Source organism: Filicampus tigris, chromosome 12 (assembly GCF_054856515.1).
Source record: "Filicampus tigris isolate MCC_2025a chromosome 12, RoL_Ftig_1.0, whole genome shotgun sequence".
NCBI lineage: Eukaryota > Metazoa > Chordata > Actinopteri > Syngnathiformes > Syngnathidae > Filicampus > Filicampus tigris.
The window spans coordinates 17,057,683-17,078,692 of NC_141228.1; the positions used below are offsets into that span (position 1 = coordinate 17,057,683).

Here is a 21,010-nt window from a genome sequence, read left to right on the forward strand (position 1 = left end):
TATGTTGTGTTGTAGTTTTTGTTCTCTACTCAAGTGACACACAATAAGAACATAAAAGTAACAAAGTATTCGTTCTCATCGAGAGGCAACAGGAGCTTTTTTTTTTTGTCGTGAACGCGCAAATAGGTGTTGGTTTACGTGCGCGCCCCCGTCCGTGGTGACGTCAGCTGCCAGAGCCTGTCTCAAACGTTGTGACGTGTGTTGTGGAAATGGCCGAGGAGTGACAAGCCCGCAAGACAATGTTAAGCTTTTTAACTCCGCCAAACAACCACCGCGGGTGAACGACGCTTCTCCGGCGGACAAGAAGGACGTCGCGGACGGGTTGGTAGTTCCAAGGAACCGACGAGCGACTCGAAGCCGCCCCGGACCAGCGCCTTTTCTTCCCCCGGGGAGGGGGGGCGCTGAGTGAGGGTTAGCGAGGGATCCACCATGGAGGACATCAACTCGAACATTAACGCCGACTTGGAGGTGAGGAAGCTCCAGGACTTGGTGAAGCAGCTCGAGAAGCAGAACGAGCAGCTCCGGGGTCGCTCCATGATGATGTCGGCCCACCACAGACCCCACAGCGCCGGCTACGAGTCCTTGTCGTCGTCATCGGCGGCGGCGCTGCTCTCGGGGGGTGACATGGCCGGCTTCGCCTCCGGGGTGGGGTTCGGCTACGGCGACCTGTTGGAGAACCGCCGCTGCCGGAGCCCGCGCCTCTCCTACGACGGCGTCAGCTTCAAGAGGCCGTACGAGAGCGAGGGCGCCTCGGCTGCCACCTCCGGGTCGGCCCGGAACTCGCGGTGCTCGGACGACGACGGCGAGACGTCCATTCTGGACCAGGTGGACGTCTTGGACTTGGAGGACATGGACTGTCTGCACGAAGACGACGACAGCTGGTGAGTGGGGTTGACAGCTGCCGGGTGGTGGTCCATGAACGCACCATGGGCCTAAAACCCCCAAACGCAACCGACAGTGTTGATCTGAAACCTGTTGTTTGTAAATCAGACTAGACCAGGAGTGTCCTAACTTTTCTTCCGAGAATTCCTTACAGAAAAGTGGAAGAATTGACAGGGCAATTCGACATTTTTAAACGTGGTTTATGAAACAGGCATAAAACAATCAAGCAATTCTGTATGGGTTTGGATTTACTCGATGCGAGTGCATCGAATTGAACCAAATCAAATCGTTCCACATAAATTACCGTCTATGAATCGTTATGTATCGCGATACATACAGTATATAATCGTCTATTATTGGAGAGCTGCACACCCTAAATATACAACATTGGAAAAAAATGAGACCGCCATGTTTTCTTCAATTTCTTGTTCATTTTACTATCTGGTACCACTAAAGGTATATCAAGTGACTAAGTGACAGAAAAGAAAACATGGAATGCCTAAAAGGACTTTTGGCAGTACAATGCTATTGCTATTGATGTAATGCTGTGATATACTGTGTACATTGGAACCTCGATTTAACAGACTCCAATTTAACAAATTTTAGATTCAACGGACGAAAAATATTGTCAAGTCGAAACGCCCATTCGTACAGTAATTGTCAGTCTGTTAGTTCCAGAATTAGCTGACGTTGTGGCAGAATTAACAGACTGGTACACATATTTCCGGGTTGTGCCGCTGTTGTTACAGACACGGTACAGACTAGAAAATGTTGTTTGCTTCAGTGTTTTGCTGCGCTCTGTTTACTTCTCGTTTCTCGTTTCAACTTGGAGTCGTAGCGTACGGTCGATTTGACTTTTTTCTTCTATAGCTGCTTCAGGTGTCTCTCCGTGCTTGCAATACTGTTGTTGTGCGGACCTGGAGGCCGAACAAAGTACTCTACAGTCTTACTGCAGCATTCTTGTCTGACTTTTCTTTTCCCCACATTCAAAGACTGTACATATTTTACAGGAGTGACTAATACACAACATGAAGCAAGCACAGTTAACCTCATTTTGGAGAACTTTTCACCATCTGCCGAACTGCGCAAAAGTGCTTCTACTGAAAACTCGTTGCATTGTTTAATTTTTGACATCAAATTATCGCTATACTTTTCTAGTACAGTATTCATATACCAAGCAACCCCAGTGGGGAGTAATGTGTAAAAAGTGAGACTCAAGTTACCGGTAAGTACAAACTGAAAAATGTACCTGAGTACATTAACAAGGTACTGTACTTCGTAATTTCTCACTATTTGTAACTGTATTGCTCTATTTAAGTGCACTCAATCATTGTCACTTACAGGTCCCTTTTCTGTCCATAAGAATGAAAATGACTCAAATGCTCTTCACTTTAAAAATCACCAAAATGCCCTTTAATAGAAGAAAACTGACACGGTACTGTAACACTGTCATGAGATGATGTCGCCAAACACACAAACAAAATACTAAAGCAACACAAAGTGACTTGTTGAATGAATTACAGCTGGGTTACACGTGCACATTGCTTGGCTCGTTCCAGCAGCGCAGCAGTTTTTCTGCCCGGCAGCCATGGTTACATTCCTACTCAGAATTCCCCGCAGCAAAACAAACACAAGTCGCCCGCAGAAGCTGGAGCAACAAAACGTCACCATAAAGGGAGACTATATATTTTTTTTCCTGTAGTTTCACTTCTCCCATATGCTTTAAACACACTTAAACTTATTAAACCATAATTTTTTTTAAATTATTCCTGAGTATCTGTCATCATTCTTTTGCTGTCAAGAAACAAGAGACTCTAATATAACATCACTTTGAGGAAAAATAAGGCTCGATTGTACAGTTTTCCAAATTGACATGAATGTAATATTGCTCACTGCTAATATTGCTAATGCTAACCCTTCAAACAACTGCTTCTTTAACACACAAGAAGCAGCAAGACACACAAAGCGCACTTGCAAGACTATCGACGGCATATTTCCGACGATTACGTGTTGTGATTTCCTAGTTTTCTGGAATGTAACTTCAGGAATGTGGACAGAGATGTTCCTGTCAAATCGCATCACAGGATGTTTACGTTATTTAGAAAATCCGAAGTGGATCTTCCAACCGCCTAGAGATTTGTTTGTGCGTCTGATCCGATGGCGATCAGAGATTAACCGTCTCCAGCCGTCCACTCCTGTAATTTGGGAATTAGCCTCCGATTGGATTTGGATCATCCCCGCTGATAAAATATCTCGGTTTGAGTGCAGACAGTCTCTCCTTTCATCATGAGGGATTTCCTGTAACGGCTGCGAGCGCAACTAACAGCTGATGGCTGTGATTTGCATTATTAGTGGAGACACGTCTTTCTTCTGCTCATCTCTAAAAGGGTCCCGACACCCTTTTTGTGCTGTTTGTGTTGGAAACAAAAATAAAAGTCAATTTTCTTTTTGCGTGGCACCTTTGAACCAGGAATCCAGGACTTTCCTATTTGTCGAAGTGCCACTCATACATTTATAAAAGCAACCGCAATGTGACAGTCGCTCTGTTTGTATGTGTTGCCGCTCCCGTGTGTGTCAAAGTCGAAGGTGTGTATTGACTGTAACGGCTGTGCTCATTTCCGTTAGCCTATCTATGACGTTAAAAGAATTAAATGCTGCGTTTGTAAAACACCCACATGATTATGCTTACATGAAACTCTGCTAGCTTAATGCGAACGCACAATACAAAGCGCCATAGACGTTTGTTCAGGTAATCATCACATCTATGCTAATTTCCATTAGCCCGTCAATGGCGTTTTGTATCATATGTTAGCATTAAGCTAGCTGGCTTTCATTAGAAATAGTTTGCTGGAACATTTTGATGTTTAAATATACAATACTTATTTTTTGTTTTGTGTCATTTTTATGCTAAACTTCAACTGAGTGTGACAAAAGAACAGCTTTGCATCTTATTTGCAAATTTATGTAAAGGAATACTTTAAATGTGTGTTATAATAAGTTTAAGGATGTTTTATGAAGTTCAATTGGGTTTACAAAAGGTGTAGAAGGGGTCAAATTAAAAACCTTTTTACCACAGGATGGATTTAAAAAAAAATTGTTTTAACTTTTTTTGGACACAGCTCTTGTATTAAATGTTGAATGTTCTGCCCACCGAGTACATTTTCCGCTGATCGTTACTGTGGCTAAGGAGGAATCTGACTTGCACCGAAGTCATAGCAAAACCAGATTGTTTCCACACGTGAGTCTGTATTAAATACACATTTGGTGGTGTGTGTTTTTCAGGCTGTACGAGGCCAAGCTTAACAGTCCCCTGCAGAAGGCGCTGAGCCCCGTTGTGTGGTGCCGCCAGGCTCTGGACAACCCGAGTCCGGACATGGAGCTGGCCAAGCGCTCTCTCATCCATAGACTGGACCTCACCATGTCAGGTAAACAGCGGCATTTTTCACTTTGTACTCTCTGCTCTTGCTCTTGCCCTCACGTCCGATGTGCCTTTTCCGCTCTTTGACCGCCACTAAATATAGTGTGCCCCTCGACCAGAGCGCTGGGGGGCGGGGGGATTCTCACCTCCGCGTGGCTAAACTGAGCGTTTCCATTTTGACAGCGGTATGCATCATGTGACGCTCTTGCCGAAGGTTGTACAGTGGTTACGGTAGACAATATTTTCTTTTAGCTTTCTGTTCTGAGCCCAAATTGTAGTCACGAGCGAGCTTCAGATATGCTGACACCTAAGTGGGAAAAAAATGGAGCATGTTTTGGAATGCCCTCGTACATGGGCAAGGAAAGCCGCAGTTGTCGATGAACTGGCAGCTGTTGATTGGATCAAACACAAATAAAACATGAGAATGATCACAAGGAGCAGCTGTAGGCCACAACCCCTGAAGTCAACTCCAGCTCCTGATGTCACTAGGCCACACCCCTTAAAGTCACATACCCTTGTAGTTAAAGGGACGGTGGGGCCGGTATGGCCATGTTTTCACTAACAAGTTCATTTTAGATATTTTTTGATCAGGAAAATGAAAAGAGTTGTCATTTTCAATTTTATCAATAAATTTGGGAGAAATGAGGAAATAAGGACTGCATGAATAACGCCCCTTGTTAATGAGGAGAATGGCCGCGCACCCCTGGCGTTCCATCCTTGTTCGGTCGGGATGAGATCACGTTTTATGTCATTAAATCCAAACTAGTGTGCAGAACACTTTTATACTTTCACAGGTTGAAGTGGACAAGAGTAGTAATGTGCATTTGCATTTTGGTGGCGATCGGTCGCCGTTTTAGACAACAGAACTGACAAAGCGAGGAATATTACCACGCTTGGCTCCCTCCCGTGACGTGGACAGCTGAGACCGAAAACATAACATAAGCCACGCCCCAAAAGGGGGCGGGGCACCTTGTCGTAAATCTATTCACCAAAAAAGTCCTTAAATCACGACAGAGTCTTTTGAGGTGTGCATTTTAGTACTAATGTCATTTTTACATGCAAATCTATTAAAGTGCCAATGTTAAAGTCACCCAAGTGTCTCTTTAATCTTCCAGATTCCATATCAATTTTAAAGAAGCAACTTATTTCCTATGATCTGATTATAGCCCAGAAAAACATTGTTGCATCTCGTCCCGAATCATGCGTTCAATGCGGCGTGATCTTTGTAGTTTCTTGCAGCACTCTTTTAAAAACTCCCATTTTGAAATCTCATCGAATTTTTTATGAAATGCGATTTCACAACACAAAACGCCGGGATGACCGCTGAGTGCAAACACAGTCCGCTGATGGATGACTAAGAGGACAAGCAACAGTCAGTGACCTCATTCCTGTAGGTGTGGAAGCAGGATCACGTCACCCTCCGGCACACTCATCCCTCGTGTCGCCGCCGACTGCACAAAACGCACGCACACACACACACACACACTCCTTCGCGCGCGCTCACATAAACAGACGCCTGGAAACGCTGTTGCCATGGACTATGTGTTAGTAAATGGGGAATCCGCAGGGAAGACGATAGAAGGGCGCTGTTTAGTTTACACACACACACACACGCACATAGGGTGGAGACACATTTGAGATAATTGTATGAGTGAGGCCTCGCAAGCGTGAGTGAGTGGATACTTGTTTTGCTCACCCCCTCCCTTACCTGCTTAAGAGTCTGTAACATACACAAATATTTCATTATACTTCATTTCTATTTTGTTTAGACTTTTGTTTTTTTTTCAATTCAGTTACTGTATTTTTCGGACAATAAGTTGTACTTTTTTTTTCATAGTTTTGGCTGGTCCTGCGACTTAACTCAGGTGCAACTTGTAGAAATTAGAGCTGGGACTGGCACCCAAAATCGCTGTTTCCTAATTGTGTTGACTTTCTTGTGGCAGTTGTCGAATACTTTTGGTGAATTACTGCCCATGAGAAGAAGGTGGCGGCAAGTATTTGCCAACCGCCAGAAGAAAGTAGAAGAAGAAATAGAAGAAGTAGAAGTAGTGGTAGTAGTAGTATTCACGGCTACGAATATGCTACGTTTCGCTAGCTTAGCATGCGGCTTCCGTACGCCACAACACGGGTTTAAAACAGCAAAATGCGCATTAACCGAGCAGGTTTCTACCTTTGGCCACACTGCGACGCGTTGTTGGAAGCGGAAGTTTGGTTCTACCCGAACTCATGGCGCTGGCCTTTCTTTTGCGTCCAATTGTGTTACGTGACAGCAAAAGGAGCGCTGAGCCCAGCTCCTCCATCCTCGTCAGCGTGAAATCCCCTCAGGGTTCTCTTGTCCTGGTGCGGCGTGACCGTGCAAACAGCGATGCGCTCTCCCCCGAAGCGACACCGATCACAGCTGATACGAAAAGCTCTCGGACAGCTCGTCGGTTCGTATGAGGACATCCAGTCAGTCGGTCCGGCCCTTATACACAAAACGTATCCCTGCGACCTGTTTGTTGCGGGGGATACGTTCCAAAACTTGACATAGAAATACTTTTGAAATGGTCTCTCTAATTTGTTTCCCACAAACACCCACCCAACCAGAAAAAAACTGTCAATTTATATCCGCAATTTAACGGGAAAACATGATTGAATGAATTGATTTCATTTCAAATTGCATTTTAAGGCCACAGACTCATTTGGATGATTTCCCTAATTGGAACCTTGGCATTCATTCCAAATAGCAAATTACTGTTCAATTTTGGGTTATTTGGACACGGGTCCTTGAGACTATTTTTGTGTGCCCTCTTATGATAGACTTGATTTAATCTTGCTGCGTCTCAGTGCATTTTTCCTTTTTATTTTTATTTTTTGATCAACATTCCCTGGGGTACTACTGGGTGAATTTCGAGAACAAATCAACTGCTTGTACTTGTAATTACTGCTTCAGGAAACGATCTCTCTTGCTGGTGTTGTGTGCGAGGACGTGCTCATGGAATCTGGAACGCGAGCTTAGGACGTGAGCGCTCACACGCGCCCGCATTGTGCTGTCGCTTGAATGCTCTCTATTGACACACACTTTAATACACCCCGCAGCAGACTGTGTGCCAACACTGTCAGCGTTGTTGCGCTCCACAGACTTGAATAGCTTCCACTTGCCATAAGATGTTGGAAGTGTGTCCGCGGAATTCAGTTCATTTGCAAGTTCAGGCCAGCGAACCCTTGTAGGCTAACGTGTAACATCACTTTCAGGAAACAAAAAGGCTTGTATTCACACAGTTCTCCAGATAAAAGGCAAAACGGGCTTGCTCTAAGGTTCCCAGTTGAAGTTGACCGTGAAACTGACCACTTGAACACACAGAGCAGCAAAACATACAAACAGGTTACGATCGCTTAACAATCCGTGCGGTTTATAGTCCGGTGCGGCTATTCTGTGGCTTTTTCTTCCACCGCTCGGGGCGCTCTAACCGGAATGACAGTACAATTCAATACAATACATTTCCCATTAACTGGATGTGACTGCAGGTTGAGGAGTTCAACAGGAGAGGGCGCCATGCACTAGGTTATTGCATTAGGTGCTGTAATGCTTTGATTTAATGTTTTCCTAGAGGTGCCTGAAGCGCACATGAATGCCATTGGCTGATGTTACGTCTGTTCTGTTGTTTCGATGTGAAATGCTATTGTTGCTTTAGCACGTCGTGTGTTAGATTGGCTGACTTTATTCACATAAAACAAGACAGGTGCAAATGTAGAATGTAGTAGAACAATAGATGGTGGAGTCTGGTGGACATTAGCTGACAAATTGGAGCGGCAGTCGGAAGTGAAATGAAGGGAAGTACTGTTTATTTTCTCTTGCTTCTCTTCCGTTTTAATCAGCAACGTTGCTGCAGTGTTAAAAGGCACTGTTAGGAAAGAATCTGCTCAGGTACACACATGTACATTTACAGTTCATAATCGTTCTGTAAATGCAGTAATTATAAAAGTTTTCAACATGGATAGGTATTTCCATCTTATAGCCCGGAAAATACGGTATATGTATATATAGTGGGAGTTCCTCAAAATTCAGACGCGTGTGTGTATGCTTGCAGCTAACAAGCGTCGCAGCCTCTACGGGAGCTGCTTCAACCAGCAGGTGAGCTACGGGAGCCCGTACAGCCCGAACGCCGCCAGCAGTCCCTACAGCAGCGGCTTCAACTCGCCCTCCTCCACGCCCAGCAAGGTGCCCATCGTCAGGCAGCAGCTGATGCCCGTCAACGCAGGTGCGACCGCAGGACAAAGTTGCCGCGGTATGCTCAGCAATCGGAAATGCCACCCACGCCATTCCACAAAAGGAGGCAACAAAGTCAACCAGCCCAGGCTCAGATTTTAAATGAGAAAAATCTCGCCACATAAAAAAGGTCACAAAATGGTGTCTACAGTCCTGATGTAATAACACAAACCCACAGCTGGACTTGAGTCCCTACTTTGAATCCCTTGTTTAAAAGTTTAAATATTGCTCAAGACCCTACCCTCAGGTTACCTTGAAACCTGAACCCTGAAACCCTAACTGTAGCTTGAAACCCTAAACCTGCCATGAAACCCTGACCTGAAACCCAAATCCATAATAGAACCCAAATTTCGAAATCCTAATCCTTTCTTGAAACCTTACTTTGGAACCCAAACTTGAAATCTTAACCCTGGCTATAAACTGTGTTTTGAAATTTACCCTGGCTTAAAACCCTATTTTGAAACCCTGGATCTTGTTTTGAAACATAACTTTGAAACCGTAAAAATCCTAAAAATTCCATGAAAACCTAACTTGAAACCCTAACCTTGTCTTAAAACTAATCCTGTCTTCCAACCTTACTTTGAAACCCTAAGCCTTCCATAAATACCGAACTTGAAACCCAAACCCCAGCTAGAAACTTTATTTTGAAACCCTAACCTTTATAACCTTTCATAGAACCCTCCCTCTACCCCGAAAAGCTATTTTGGAACCCGAACCCTTGCTTGAACACCCCAATAACGGGAAGCCTTTCTTAAGACATACGCCGCTTGCTGGAAGCATAAATGTAACGAAAGTGAAATCCTGCGCGGCTGCTTTAAATCAAAGAAGTATTTCCTCCGCAGCGCACCAGCGCAACGCGGCGGCAGAAAGGAACCCGCCGGCCGTCAGCCCCCAGTCGTCGGTGGACAGCGAGCTGAGCACCTCCGAGATGGACGAAGACTCGGTGGGCTCTTCCACGACCTACAAGCTCAACAACGTCAATGACGTCCAGATTCTGGCGCGCATGCAGGAAGAGAGTAAGTCGGCGCCTCCTGGCGGCTGCCACTAAAATACACCTGCCAAAAGTTCAGGCGCGTAACAGCGTGCGTGCATGTGTGCGCGCGCGGTCAGGTCTGAGGCAGGACTACGCCGCTTCGGCCTCCCGGCGTAGCTCGGGCTCGTCCTGCCACTCGCTGCGTCGCAGCACCTTCAGCGACCAGGAGCTGGACGCGCACAGCCTGGAGGACGAGGAGGAGGCGGTGCACCCGGCCTTCCACCTGCCCGCCAGCCGCTTCAGCCCCTCGCCTCGCCACTCGCCGCGCGCCTCCCCGCGCAACTCGCCGCGCTCGCGCTCCCCGGCCCGCTCGGTGGACTACGGCCGCGGCTCGCCTCAGCCCGCCATCAGCCGACTGCAGCAGCCGCGCCACTCGCTGCAGGGTCACGACACGCAGACCAACGTGGTCAAGAACGAAGGTGGGTGGAATCCATTGTGCTCGCAAATCGTTTTTGGGTGTCATGGGCTACATTTTAGTCACGGTTTCTATCAGAAGCTGTTGTGACTGGTAAACTACATGAATAAATAATCACCTCATTATGTTGTTAGGCTAGGGCTAGACTAGATTTAATGGGCTGATATTAGCTCTTTTCACATTGGTAAAAATCTTTTTTTTTTTTTTTTACACACTAACAAATTAAAACTTAAGACAAAGATAATGACATTCAGACAAACATTCCCCCAAAATTAGGCCAACCCTCTGCCGATTTTTGTCAATTTTTCTGTCTGTTGTGAAGTCAAACAAATCCTCAAGGACAAAGTATTGTAAAACATACAAATCTTTTGCCTGTAATTCATATCTTTATTGTTGTAAGAATGAAGGGACCCAAAAAATCATGATATCCTTTTCAAATTAATTAATCGCTTCTCTGAATTTTATTCTGCAAAATATCAGAATCAGAAAAAAAAAAAAAATCCATATCGGTCGGGCCCTGTTACACCCACGGCAAGTTGATGGATTACTAGTTTGGGAATCAAAAGTCAAGAAAAATACTTTGTGCGATGTATTAAAAAAAAAAAAAGACATTTGAAACAGTCCCATTGCTAATATAGTTTAAGTGCCATACTCCAGCACTACTGATTCTAAAGGCCCTGGACAGATTAGACTGACATAGTAACATACAGAGACTTAAATGTGATTGGACCAAAAGTCCAACACACAAGGAAGCAGTGCAGCCAAGAGAAATGCTCAAAAATGAAGAGAAAAGACTGTTGGGAATAAATGAACACAATTCCACAAAGAAACACTGTTGTTTTGGGGGACAAATTTGTGCCTCTGTGCGGCCCCGTACCAAATGTCTCATTACCGGTTGGGAAGTGCTGCATTACAAAAAAAAATCCCTGAAGTCGTCGTCATCTTTTTGTGCAGAAAAGCTGCGTCGTAGTCTCCCCAATCTCACGCGTTCCAACGCGGCGTCCCATCAAGGCCCGGAGCCCGTCAAGAACAGTCGAAGCTGCGAGTCCAACCTGCAGCTGCCAAATGGAGGATCGCCCAGACACCAGAGCCAATCAGCTCGTGAGTACCACCGCAGACACACACACACACGCACACAATGTCTGCATGTTTGTGTTAAGTCTTTCCTGGCAAACTTTCTTTTTTCAAACATCTTTTAGCAACTTCAAACACGTTTGACTGTAGGAGGAGCTGAGGGTATCATTCGCAGTTGTGGCTGAAGTGTAAAAAGAAGTGAACCTCCCTTAATAGTCAAGTTTGGGGAAAAAACACCCGACAATGCGTGTGGTGACTGCTTAGAGTGTGAGTCCGCTCACTTTACAAGAAATAGCTGTCGCACCTTTCCTTTCTTTTGGAAAGAGAACTGTTCCAATCCCTGCATAGTATTCCTTCTAGGGTTCAAGATGTGGCCACTAGGGGGCAATGTAACATAGACATTAAGACCCTCACAGAGAAGAGTTTTACAAATGGCTCAATAAGATATACAGTAAATAGTTTTTTTTTTCTCAGAGGATAAGGAATATATGCCTGTGAGTTTTGTTATATCGTCTGTCTACATGTGTTGTGCCACTGTTTGTGTTCAAATATTTGTTGCTTCAGAATTACCATAATGACAAATTCCAAAGTATTGAGTAGGAAATTAATGAATGATCCTTAACACTGCCGTCGACATTTTCACACCTGTCAACCCCCCGTCCCAAAATAACACTTGTAAATCCTGAGGTGGAAAGAGTTAATACATTCGTTAGTATTGCAAGTCAAAGTGAAGGAGGTAGTGATGCTGCGCTTCATCGGTTTTGGGATCCCGCTTTGTCTTCTCTCCTCACACACGCCAGGAAATCCTCTAGTCTCTTTATCAGCGAGTTTTTTTTTTTTTTATGTACTTAGTGAGATTAGAAGATCCCGCCACAACAGCCTCAACGATCCATTTGATGTAATCCTTAAACGTGGGATGAAGATAATGGTACTCCTCTTAATCCGAGAGCTCTTAATCCTTCTTCCTGTTACAAGTGGCACAGCGCAGGCGTCCGAGGGCAAGCTGCAGTTTGTTAAACACGCTTCTATCCTGTCGGAGCTTCATCTTTATCAGAATCCTTCCTTTGGAAAGCCTTTTGAACGCTTATTCCATATCCTTGATATCCTTTTTAAAATCCGTATACTGGTTTATTCTCATTAGTAATACAATTCACTGCGCTTAGTAGAACACATTTGTTGTTGTGTTTTGGCATTGACAAAATGGATGCCTGGCTCAAGCGCGTCGAAATATTTTCCCACAAAAATGAGATTTTGCGAACTATCCAAGTCTATCCTGAAATATAATGCTAATGCTAGCTGACAAACAGCTAACTTTTTTTAAAATTGTATGTTATTATCTTCTACTGTAGGTAGTAGCAACCCCGCAGCTTTTACAATTATCTGTGTTCGATATTTACAATTTGCGGCTGTCTGCGAGGCAGTGAAGGGGGAGAGTGAGCGAGCGTACTGTTTGGAGGCGGCGCACTGCTAATTTGAAATAAAAAAAAATAAAAAATGGCACCATGCACTAATCAAAGTCGACTTGACTATCGTTACCTTAGCGTCGACTACAGAAAAAAAAACAGAATTCATTCTGCGTTCCATTACTGTATGACATGTATACACGCTAGTAGCACAACTCTGGCATGCTAGTAAACATTGTTACTAGTGAGGAAAACTATTGGTGGACATTTTGGTTTTACCTCTCGGATCCAGGAAGGTTATGAGTGTCTGACGCATGTCCAGTTTGGCGTAATAGTGTCGCAAAGTAGTTTTCTAGTGAGGTTTAATTGAGTTTTCGTTCGGCCAAAAGTGGGCTTTAATCGTGTTAAATCATTACTAGTAATTTACAGCGGTTCCACCACCCTGCCCTAGTCCTTCAACTTATACACCAAATTGTTTATCTAGTGATGAAAAAGAGAGTACTAGTACGTGGAACTTAAACTTGATATCAAGGATGTGGAAAAATCGCTCAAATGTGGTCCACCCCTTCCTTGGCTTTGGCATGTAGCGCTGACTCCCTCTCGCCGACTGCCGAATGGAGCTACAGGCTGGCAAATTTTGTTTGTCTGCGGCGCCCTCTAGAGGCAAGCGACCACACATACAAAGGCAGGACTCAGCAGTGTAGTGACAGTGTGTGTATGTGTGTGTGTGTCCACAGCAGCACCTCAGCTCCCAAGACACTCCACCCCCAAAACCAAACAGCACCTCCAAAGCCCGACAGCCCGGCGAGGTAACGCAGCTTGGACGCTCGCCGACGTCCGCTTGGCTGTGGCTACGCTTACCCAGTACAAGGGCTGAGGGGATGTTAGGGTTACTCGGTAGAAATATATGAAAGGGGGCAGAGAAGGCTTGACAGGCTAAACTGTGTCAGTCAGTCGACCGCAGACCTCCACCAAGGCCAAATTCGTAGCAAAAGTGGAACAACAAAACAAATGTGGAATGAGTTTGCTGTCACTGACCAATAAATGGCGCTTATTTCCAAATTTAGTTTTCTCATTAGTTGTGGTCAACAATGTTTTGCTACGTTTTTTTAATCAGAAGGAAGTAAACTTTTTTTTTATTATTATTTTTTTTTTTCTCTCTGTAAAATCAGTGTTGCGCAAACTTTTATAGGTCATATTTAATATAAATATCTCCAAAACCTGATGTGCTGAAAAAACCGAGTGAAGGAATTTTTTAAATCAGTCTCAAATAGGTTTAGGGCCACATAAAGACATCTTCAAATTTGCTGTTGACAATTGGCCACTTTAAGTATGAAATGTCTCATTTGTCTTCCAGCAAAAATCATGTATTGAATCTACACGTTTTTTTTTTTCCCAAGCGATTTTTGTTTTTGTTTTATCTGTAACACGTTATTTTTTTATTGTACAAAATATCAGAAATTTGGAGTTGTAAAACTCGAAATTTATTTATTGTCCCTTTGATTTCATTTTTGTTTTCTAAATTTTCATCTGAAAATATTTTTTTTCCTGTGTTCCTCCCCCCTCCCCCCAGCCACAAAGAAATAATAATTTGGCATGTTACATACATGTGTGTGATCCTGTTATCAACAAAAACAAACCTTCACATGAGGCTCGCCAATCGCATTAGCGAGCATACTGGCCAAAAACTACTTTCACTTTTACTTTTGACTGTAATCGGTTCCCGCAAAGCGCGGCTGGGGTGGGCGTTCACTCTACCAAGATTCTCACCAACAGGTTCGTCTTTGGTGCACGCGTCACCCCACGTGGAATTCGCTGGTGTCGCTTTTAACTGACCAATCAAATTTCTGCCATAAAGGAGGCAGAAAGTTGATTATGGCTAAAGAATGTTGACTGGTGCCGCACGTCTCGGGCATCTTGAACGCAGACCTAAGGCTTGTGTCTCTGTTGTGTGTGTGTGTGTGTGTGTTGTCTTTGTCCAGTCCCACTCTCCTGTTGCTTTGGCGACGAAGGTGACTTCAGTGAGTATTTCACTGACGGCTTGCCACTGTTGTTGTTCTCGTCGTTGTCGTGGCTCCTCGGTGTGCTTTGTGCTGTATCTCATTCGTGTTGACGCCTCACAAGAAGTAGACCTCCACCAAGGCCCCTTTTTCTCCCACTGCACGGCAATGACACTAGCGGGTACCACAAGGCGCTATTTCCGGTCTCGCCATTGTAATAGTCGAGGGATATCTGGGGGAAAAAAAATCCAGGCAAGTACAGTAATGCTCCCGTTAACAGCCCTGGCTAATCTCAACACCTGCCCGACATACAAAGATTATTTCTCACTCACGATGTATCACTTCAACATACTTCCTTGACACCAATGACTTAGTTTCCAATGAGCCAGGGTTGCGGCGCCACCTTGTGGCATCTTAGTGCTTTATGGCATGAGCACAGACAACATTCGACTAGATTTACATTTGTGAACTGGTGCAGAATCGCATATGCCGAATCAAACCAAACTAGTACTGTGCAGTGGGAAAAGGCGGAGTCATCCTCGATTGGATTGAGGTGTAGTGTACATGTTAGATCTATCCTTGGTACTTTTTGTCATTGCTAAACATTGTGAACGTGGTGGCCGTAGTCATTGAAGACATCTTTCATGCTTGGCTCTCAAATCCCCGTCATTCATCATTTTCGTGGAAACATTGGCGCCGCCGTTGTCGCGTCACGTTTGAGACTTGCGTTCTTGTTCCCCGTCAGTTCCGCCGACCAGCAAACTGCGGGCGCCGGCCGCACCCTCACCCCTGGCCTTGAGGCAGCCCGTCAAGGCCACAGCCAACCCTGCCGGCTCCACCACCACGCCCGGCCGCTCCCTGGTTCCGCCCCGCAGCGGCCTGCCTCGCCCCAGCGCCCCAGCGGGTGGCGCCGGAGGAGGAGGCGGCGGCGGCGGCATCCCTCTGCCTCGCAGCAAGCTGGCACAGCCTGTGCGCAGGTAGGAAAATGGCTGCTGTCCCGTGTGCCCGCCTCAGGCTTTTTTTTTCTCCACTTTCTAAAGTTTTGTATTTGGTGATCTTTTTAGCTGTTTTACAGCTTGTGGCAGGAATTTTCTTTTTAGTACATTTTTCAACTAAATATTTGAAGTAGTTAAAATAAATACTGTAAAATAGCAAATGTGATGATTTTTTTTTTTCTAGCAGTCTGTGCATTTTTTGCCACTATGTTGTACAAAAGGTAGTACAAGGATGTACATCTGAGGAGGGCCCAAGTGTTAAATGTGACTTTTCCCTTTTCCAGAAGTCTACCTGCTCCTCGCATCTACGGCGGCACCAGAGACAACCTGAGGGAAAGCTACTAGCTGCTTGCCCAGCAGAGGGCGCTCCACTCAAACTGTCAATCTGGCGGGGAGTCAGACCGCATGGCACTTTATCTACCTTGATGACTCTCAACAGTCACAATGTCCCAGGAATTGAAAAAAAAAGAAAAAAAAGAAAAGATATCGACACAATTCATTAGAGGAGAGAGGCCTATGAGAACGCCAAAGAACAAACTCAGCCTTCTCTACCATGGGCGCCACAGCACTCATTTTGACCCTCGCCTTCTTTACGCTTTCGTACATGTCAGCGAGGAACCTCAAACAGGACATCAGCAAGCGACCTTTGTGACGATGTCAGTGCGCAACCTTCATGATGACATCAGCAAGCGACCATCACTATGACATCTTTGAGGACGCTTGACGTCAGTCAGCGACTGCCGCAATGACATCAGCAAGTAACCTCGAAGATGACGTCGGCAAAAAAAAAACAATCAATGTCAGCAGGCACCCTGATGACATCCTTGAGTAACCTCGATGATGTCATCATCGAAATGGTGGCGATGATGCCATTGAGAAACCCAACGATGAGATCAGGGAGTAACGTCCGTGACGGCAGCGGCGAGACAATTCGTTGACGACAGTGAGCGACTCGTGGTGACCTTGCCGAACGGCCTCGATGATGTCATCATTGTGCGTCTGCCACGATGACATCGGCGAGATGCCTCGATGATGACGATGGCGAGTAACCTCGATGATGTCATCATTGAGCAACCACCTTGATGACATCAGTCTTCCTTGTCCAACCTGACAAGCCAGCTGACCTCCGCAATGCCACCAATGCGTGGCGGCCATACGCAAAACAATCTTTCCTCATGAAAAGAAAAAAAACAAAAAGCACCCATAGAGAATGCACAAGTTTATGAAAATGGTTTGAAAGGATCCTCCATTGTTTTGACACTGCTCATGTTCCTATTACAGACGCCAATTTGTCTTCACTGCTGACATTGGCGCTTGCTTCATATGCTGCATTCATGAAAACTGGGAAGTCTGAAATTCCCAAGCTCTTCTCTTCCTTGACACACAAAAAAAAAACAGTCCACACTCAAGTGACTGATGACAAGTACTAATCTTTTAGCTAGCACTTTGGCGGCATTTGATGGTGGTTAAGAAAGAGCACAAAAATACGCCACGAATATGTGTCCCAACAACGGAGGATCCTTTAAACACACCATATGCCCATATCAGTATTTTGACTTTATTTTTTGTTTGTTTTCTAATGTATGTTTGAACCTCAATTTCCATCGCTAACGCTCCAAAGCATTTTTGCTTTTCCAAAGGCTCGACTCGAGATTGAAGTGCTTTAATTCTTTTGGTTTCAGTTCAAGTGTGAAGCTCTCAGGCTGATCCGACAATAAGTTGACAATTTTTTCCTTCCTCTCAACCATGACAGCCTTGATTGTTTTGCTGACGCCGGCGGCCATTTTGCCGCCACTAAAAGTGCGAGGCGGCCTTTCGTTAGCTTGTGCCAACTTTGGACTTTTTTCTGTTTCAGCCAACGAACATAAAGGGAGACATATTATGGGAAATGTATTATTTAAGGGCTTCAGGTTGCCTACCCGCTCGTCAAGTAATGAAGTGCTGCCGTCACATGTGGGGGGGGGCGAGCATGGGCTCATTCACATGAGACAAAACAAGCTCAAAGTGTGCTGTAATTCTTGATCCTTAGCCTATTTTGACTAAAGCACGTCACATATATGTTTGACATTTGGGAACTGTGTAAAATTGTAAACAAAAAAGAGGCAAAAAATAATTTAAAAGCATAATATGTCCCCTTTATGGTTTCTTAAATCCCCACAGTAATCCTCAATGTGTCATCCATGTTAAAAAAATAAAATAAAGGAAAAAAAAGAGGGGCGTTATCAGAAAGATTATATTTGTGTGCCGATGTTGGTACTCACTGGTGTGGTGGCTCGTTTATAAACTAGTGCCTCTATTTTAAAGTGTCTGTTTTTATTATTTTGCTTTTCATTTTTGGTGCCAATTTATGGTTTTGCAAAGCTTTTATTGATTTGCCTGCCTGCCTATTTTTGTAATGGAATTGAATGACATTTATTATTATTATAATTGCTTTGAGGAGGGAAAAAAAGTTTGACTACACGCCTTCATATTTATATCTAATGTGTAAATTAAAAAGTTATTTATTAAAAAGAGAGAAGAGGTGCCTCAGACAGGAAGGTGGGAAGCTGGAGAGAATGTTGCAAAAAATAAATGAAAGACCAACAACGGCAACCACACCTTTTGTGGGGCACTTTTTTTTTATTATTTGACCTTTTTTTAAGAGCCACAAACATGACATGACAAAGTTTTTTTTCCCTGTGTAAAGTCACTTTTTCAAATAAAAGCTCAAAAACCTTTTCATCTTTTTCTTCTATTTTTTTTTATTGCTGTTTCACCACATTGCAAATGATACAAAACAGCCGACACATAGTCGTTTGATCTTGTGGACATTGTGCTATTGTGAATTCGACTTTGATTTTGAAAAAAAAAATCCAATATAGTGTAATACAATACATGAATATTATCTTGCCCGTCTTCAACAAAGTGCTCATGTTGTCCTTTGAGTGACTTTCAGTCCACCGAGTGAGGACGCTGCTATTAAAAGTAAAAGCGTACCAAGAATAAAAATGACGGAATTTCTGGGAATGGCTAACGCGGGAGGGCAAAATGCGTTTCTCTTAAGCGTTCAACAAGTGCCGTCATTAACATCAAAGACCTAAGTGAACCCCACATACGTTTTTTTAAAGCATTTTTTGGCTCCAGTGACCATTTTTTCAAATATTAAATACAATGTAGTCTTCGATAAAACCCTTTTACATTTGTGTTTTGCAAAAATAAGTTCAGTGCCGTCCACATGTTGACATGACATTGTTTCATGAAAAGGTGAAATGATAAATAAAGGTACAGATTTGTTTGCATTAATTGTTGTCATCGGATTTATGACTTTCTGACGTCTGTTTATGCCACACTTGTTTGGTAGAATTTAGGGACGTTGTCAAAGTAAATGCTTAAGAGACTGCAAGTCAAAGTAAGTTAACAACTCTGATTGAAGTCGATTAAAACAATTTGTTTTTCATATGAAGTCATGGTTCAGTTGCCTTTATTTTAGCGTAAATCAAAATCATAAGATTAAAACATTTATGTATAGTAAATCTGATATTGTTCAGTATGATACATATGAATGTATTGGTTGTGTTTGTTAAAAATAATACATGGGAAGAGGACCTTGGAAAAAAAAAAGATCCCATATTAATTGCAATATTGAGGGCAAAAAAAAAAAAATCGCAATTATATTTTTCAAAACCGTTCATCCCTAGTCGGTAGGGACGTGAGTGTTGTTATTAAAACCGTCTGACAATGTGAGCACATCTCCAGCATCGCTTGCAGATTGGCATCAGCTCAAAATTGTCACATTCATCAGACTTTATTTGAATAGGTGCTCTCGCTCTCTCTCTCTCTGTCGGTCTCTAGTATTGCAGCAGTGACATCATCGAAGAATAACAGGTATCATCAAAGCATTGGGAGGGGCATCCATCTTGGACAGGCGGGCATACAGAGCCCATCAGACAGCAGATATATGATATGTGTAGCAATTTACCAATGGCTGACCACCCCTATCCGGGTTGATGAAAATATTGCATCCGCATTACACGAGGGGGCATCCAGCCAAACAGACGGCGGTTGTATATCGACAGTAAGTTTCAAATATGTCCAACTAGGATGCCAAAGTTGCCTCACTATTGTGCAGAAATGTCAAACACTAATGCAAAAAAAGGTCACTTGTCCTGAATACATGAAGGAAATGCTCATTGAAAATCAACCCAGTGGGGCTTAGAGGTCTGCAAACTCGGGTCAATTAGTGGAACTCATGTTTCAAAGCCAAACATGGTGAAGCGGCATTTTGCTGTTATGCTGCACACAAAAGGAATTACAGTAGTTGGCAATAAATTCAGCCCCAAGTATAAATGCTTTTAAATCCAGATTAAAACTATGCTTTGTTTTCACATTCCTTTAAGATCTTTTCAACATTTTTCAAATCAAATTCTCTATATATTATCTTTTAGCTAATTTTTATTTATTTCTTTTGCTTTTAAAATGACTTTAACATTTTTTTTTTTTTTGTAAATGTGTCAATTTATGTTCTTTTAGTCATTTTAACTCATTCACTGCCAGACATTTTCAGACCCTCTTTTACCCGAACGATTGAAAAAATGTGAAAATAATATAAATATATTTCTGGGATTGAATAACTAAATCCGTCAATGGCAATGCATGAGTCAACCCAAACATATTTTCTTCAAGAATATTTTCCCAGCAGGCCCACTAGTTGAAACACGGCATTCTGATTCATTTTGCGTTTGTGTAATATAAATTAAGCAGCAAAATGAACTCGTTTTTAGCCCTCTCTGGGGGCGGCCATTTTGTCTTCTGTCGACTGAAAATGACATCACAACCGCTCACAACGACCAATCACGGCTGACCAGTTTTCTGAATCTGAGCCGTGATTGGTCGTTGTGAGCAGTTGTGATGTCATTTTCAGTCGACAAAAGACAAAATGGCCGGCCCTAGAGAGGGCTAAAAACGAGTGGCTTAATACTTATTCCACAAACGCAATACTTATCAGAATATCCTGCCTCAACTAGTGGGCTTGCATAGAACATATTCTTGAAAAAAAAAATGTTAGCGTTGACTTTAATAAGCTACTTTGCTTCTCTTTGCTTTGCCTTTGAATGTCTTTAGCTGTTTGTAAATACTTTTAGGTATTGTGCTATATAGTGAGTGCTATATAGCTAACATTGCCTCTTCTTGCCTGGTAAAACCGTTGTCCTACTAGTGCACTGAGTTGTCTTACTGGTAAGCACAAAAAGTGTACTAGTACATGGACGTCAACCCTAAACGCTCAAACGACTTTCCATAGGTGACACATGAGCAAACATTCTTTCATTACATACCTGGAGTTGCCCATTAGTTTAATGGCTGTGTTTGACGACAGCTCTGAGTCACCCTCTTCCTCCTCTTCGTCTTATTCCCGCCCGTCCTCTCCCGGCGAGACGTCGCTGCTTTTATTTCCTGTGCGCGATGTCAGCGCCTGATAGCGCAGGCCGGCGTCTGCAGACACACAAACAAGCAAACATGTCAGATTACGCTCCAACTCTGATGAGATGCTGAGATTTCACCGCA

General features: G+C 43.7%; 1 protein-coding gene across 7 annotated transcripts; it reads left to right on the forward strand.

Annotated features, from left to right (window-relative positions):
- The first annotated feature begins 139 nt into the window (after positions 1-139).
- Positions 140-18,188, forward strand: slain2 (SLAIN family member 2). Of its 7 annotated transcripts, none has more exons than XM_086047546.1 (10): positions 140-881; positions 4,165-4,307; positions 8,371-8,568; positions 9,392-9,565; positions 9,660-10,001; positions 10,952-11,098; positions 13,212-13,283; positions 14,457-14,495; positions 15,220-15,451; positions 15,754-18,188. In XM_086047546.1, exons 1-10 carry the CDS (start codon positions 430-432, stop codon positions 15,812-15,814), a joined length of 1,860 nt encoding a protein of 619 aa, XP_085903672.1. In that variant the 5' UTR covers positions 140-429; the 3' UTR covers positions 15,815-18,188. The 7 variants fall into 7 exon arrangements, with proteins under 7 accessions (XP_085903672.1, XP_085903674.1, XP_085903675.1 ...); XM_086047548.1 differs by having other exon boundaries at positions 8,371-8,541; XM_086047549.1 differs by lacking the exon at positions 14,457-14,495.
- Positions 18,189-21,010: the final 2,822 nt, after the last annotated feature.

What these genes read in the sequence shown, in the direction of transcription:
- slain2 (XM_086047546.1), top strand. Translation starts at nt 430, where the DNA reads ATGGAGGACATCAACTCGAACATTAACGCCGACTTGGAGGTGAGGAAG. An exon ending in TGGCGACGAAGGTGACTTCA is followed by an intron (nt 14,496 to 15,219) that starts GTGAGTATTTCA and finishes GTTCCCCGTCAG; the next exon opens with TTCCGCCGACCAGCAAACTG. An exon ending in CTGGCACAGCCTGTGCGCAG is followed by an intron (nt 15,452 to 15,753) that starts GTAGGAAAATGG and finishes TCCCTTTTCCAG; the next exon opens with AAGTCTACCTGCTCCTCGCA.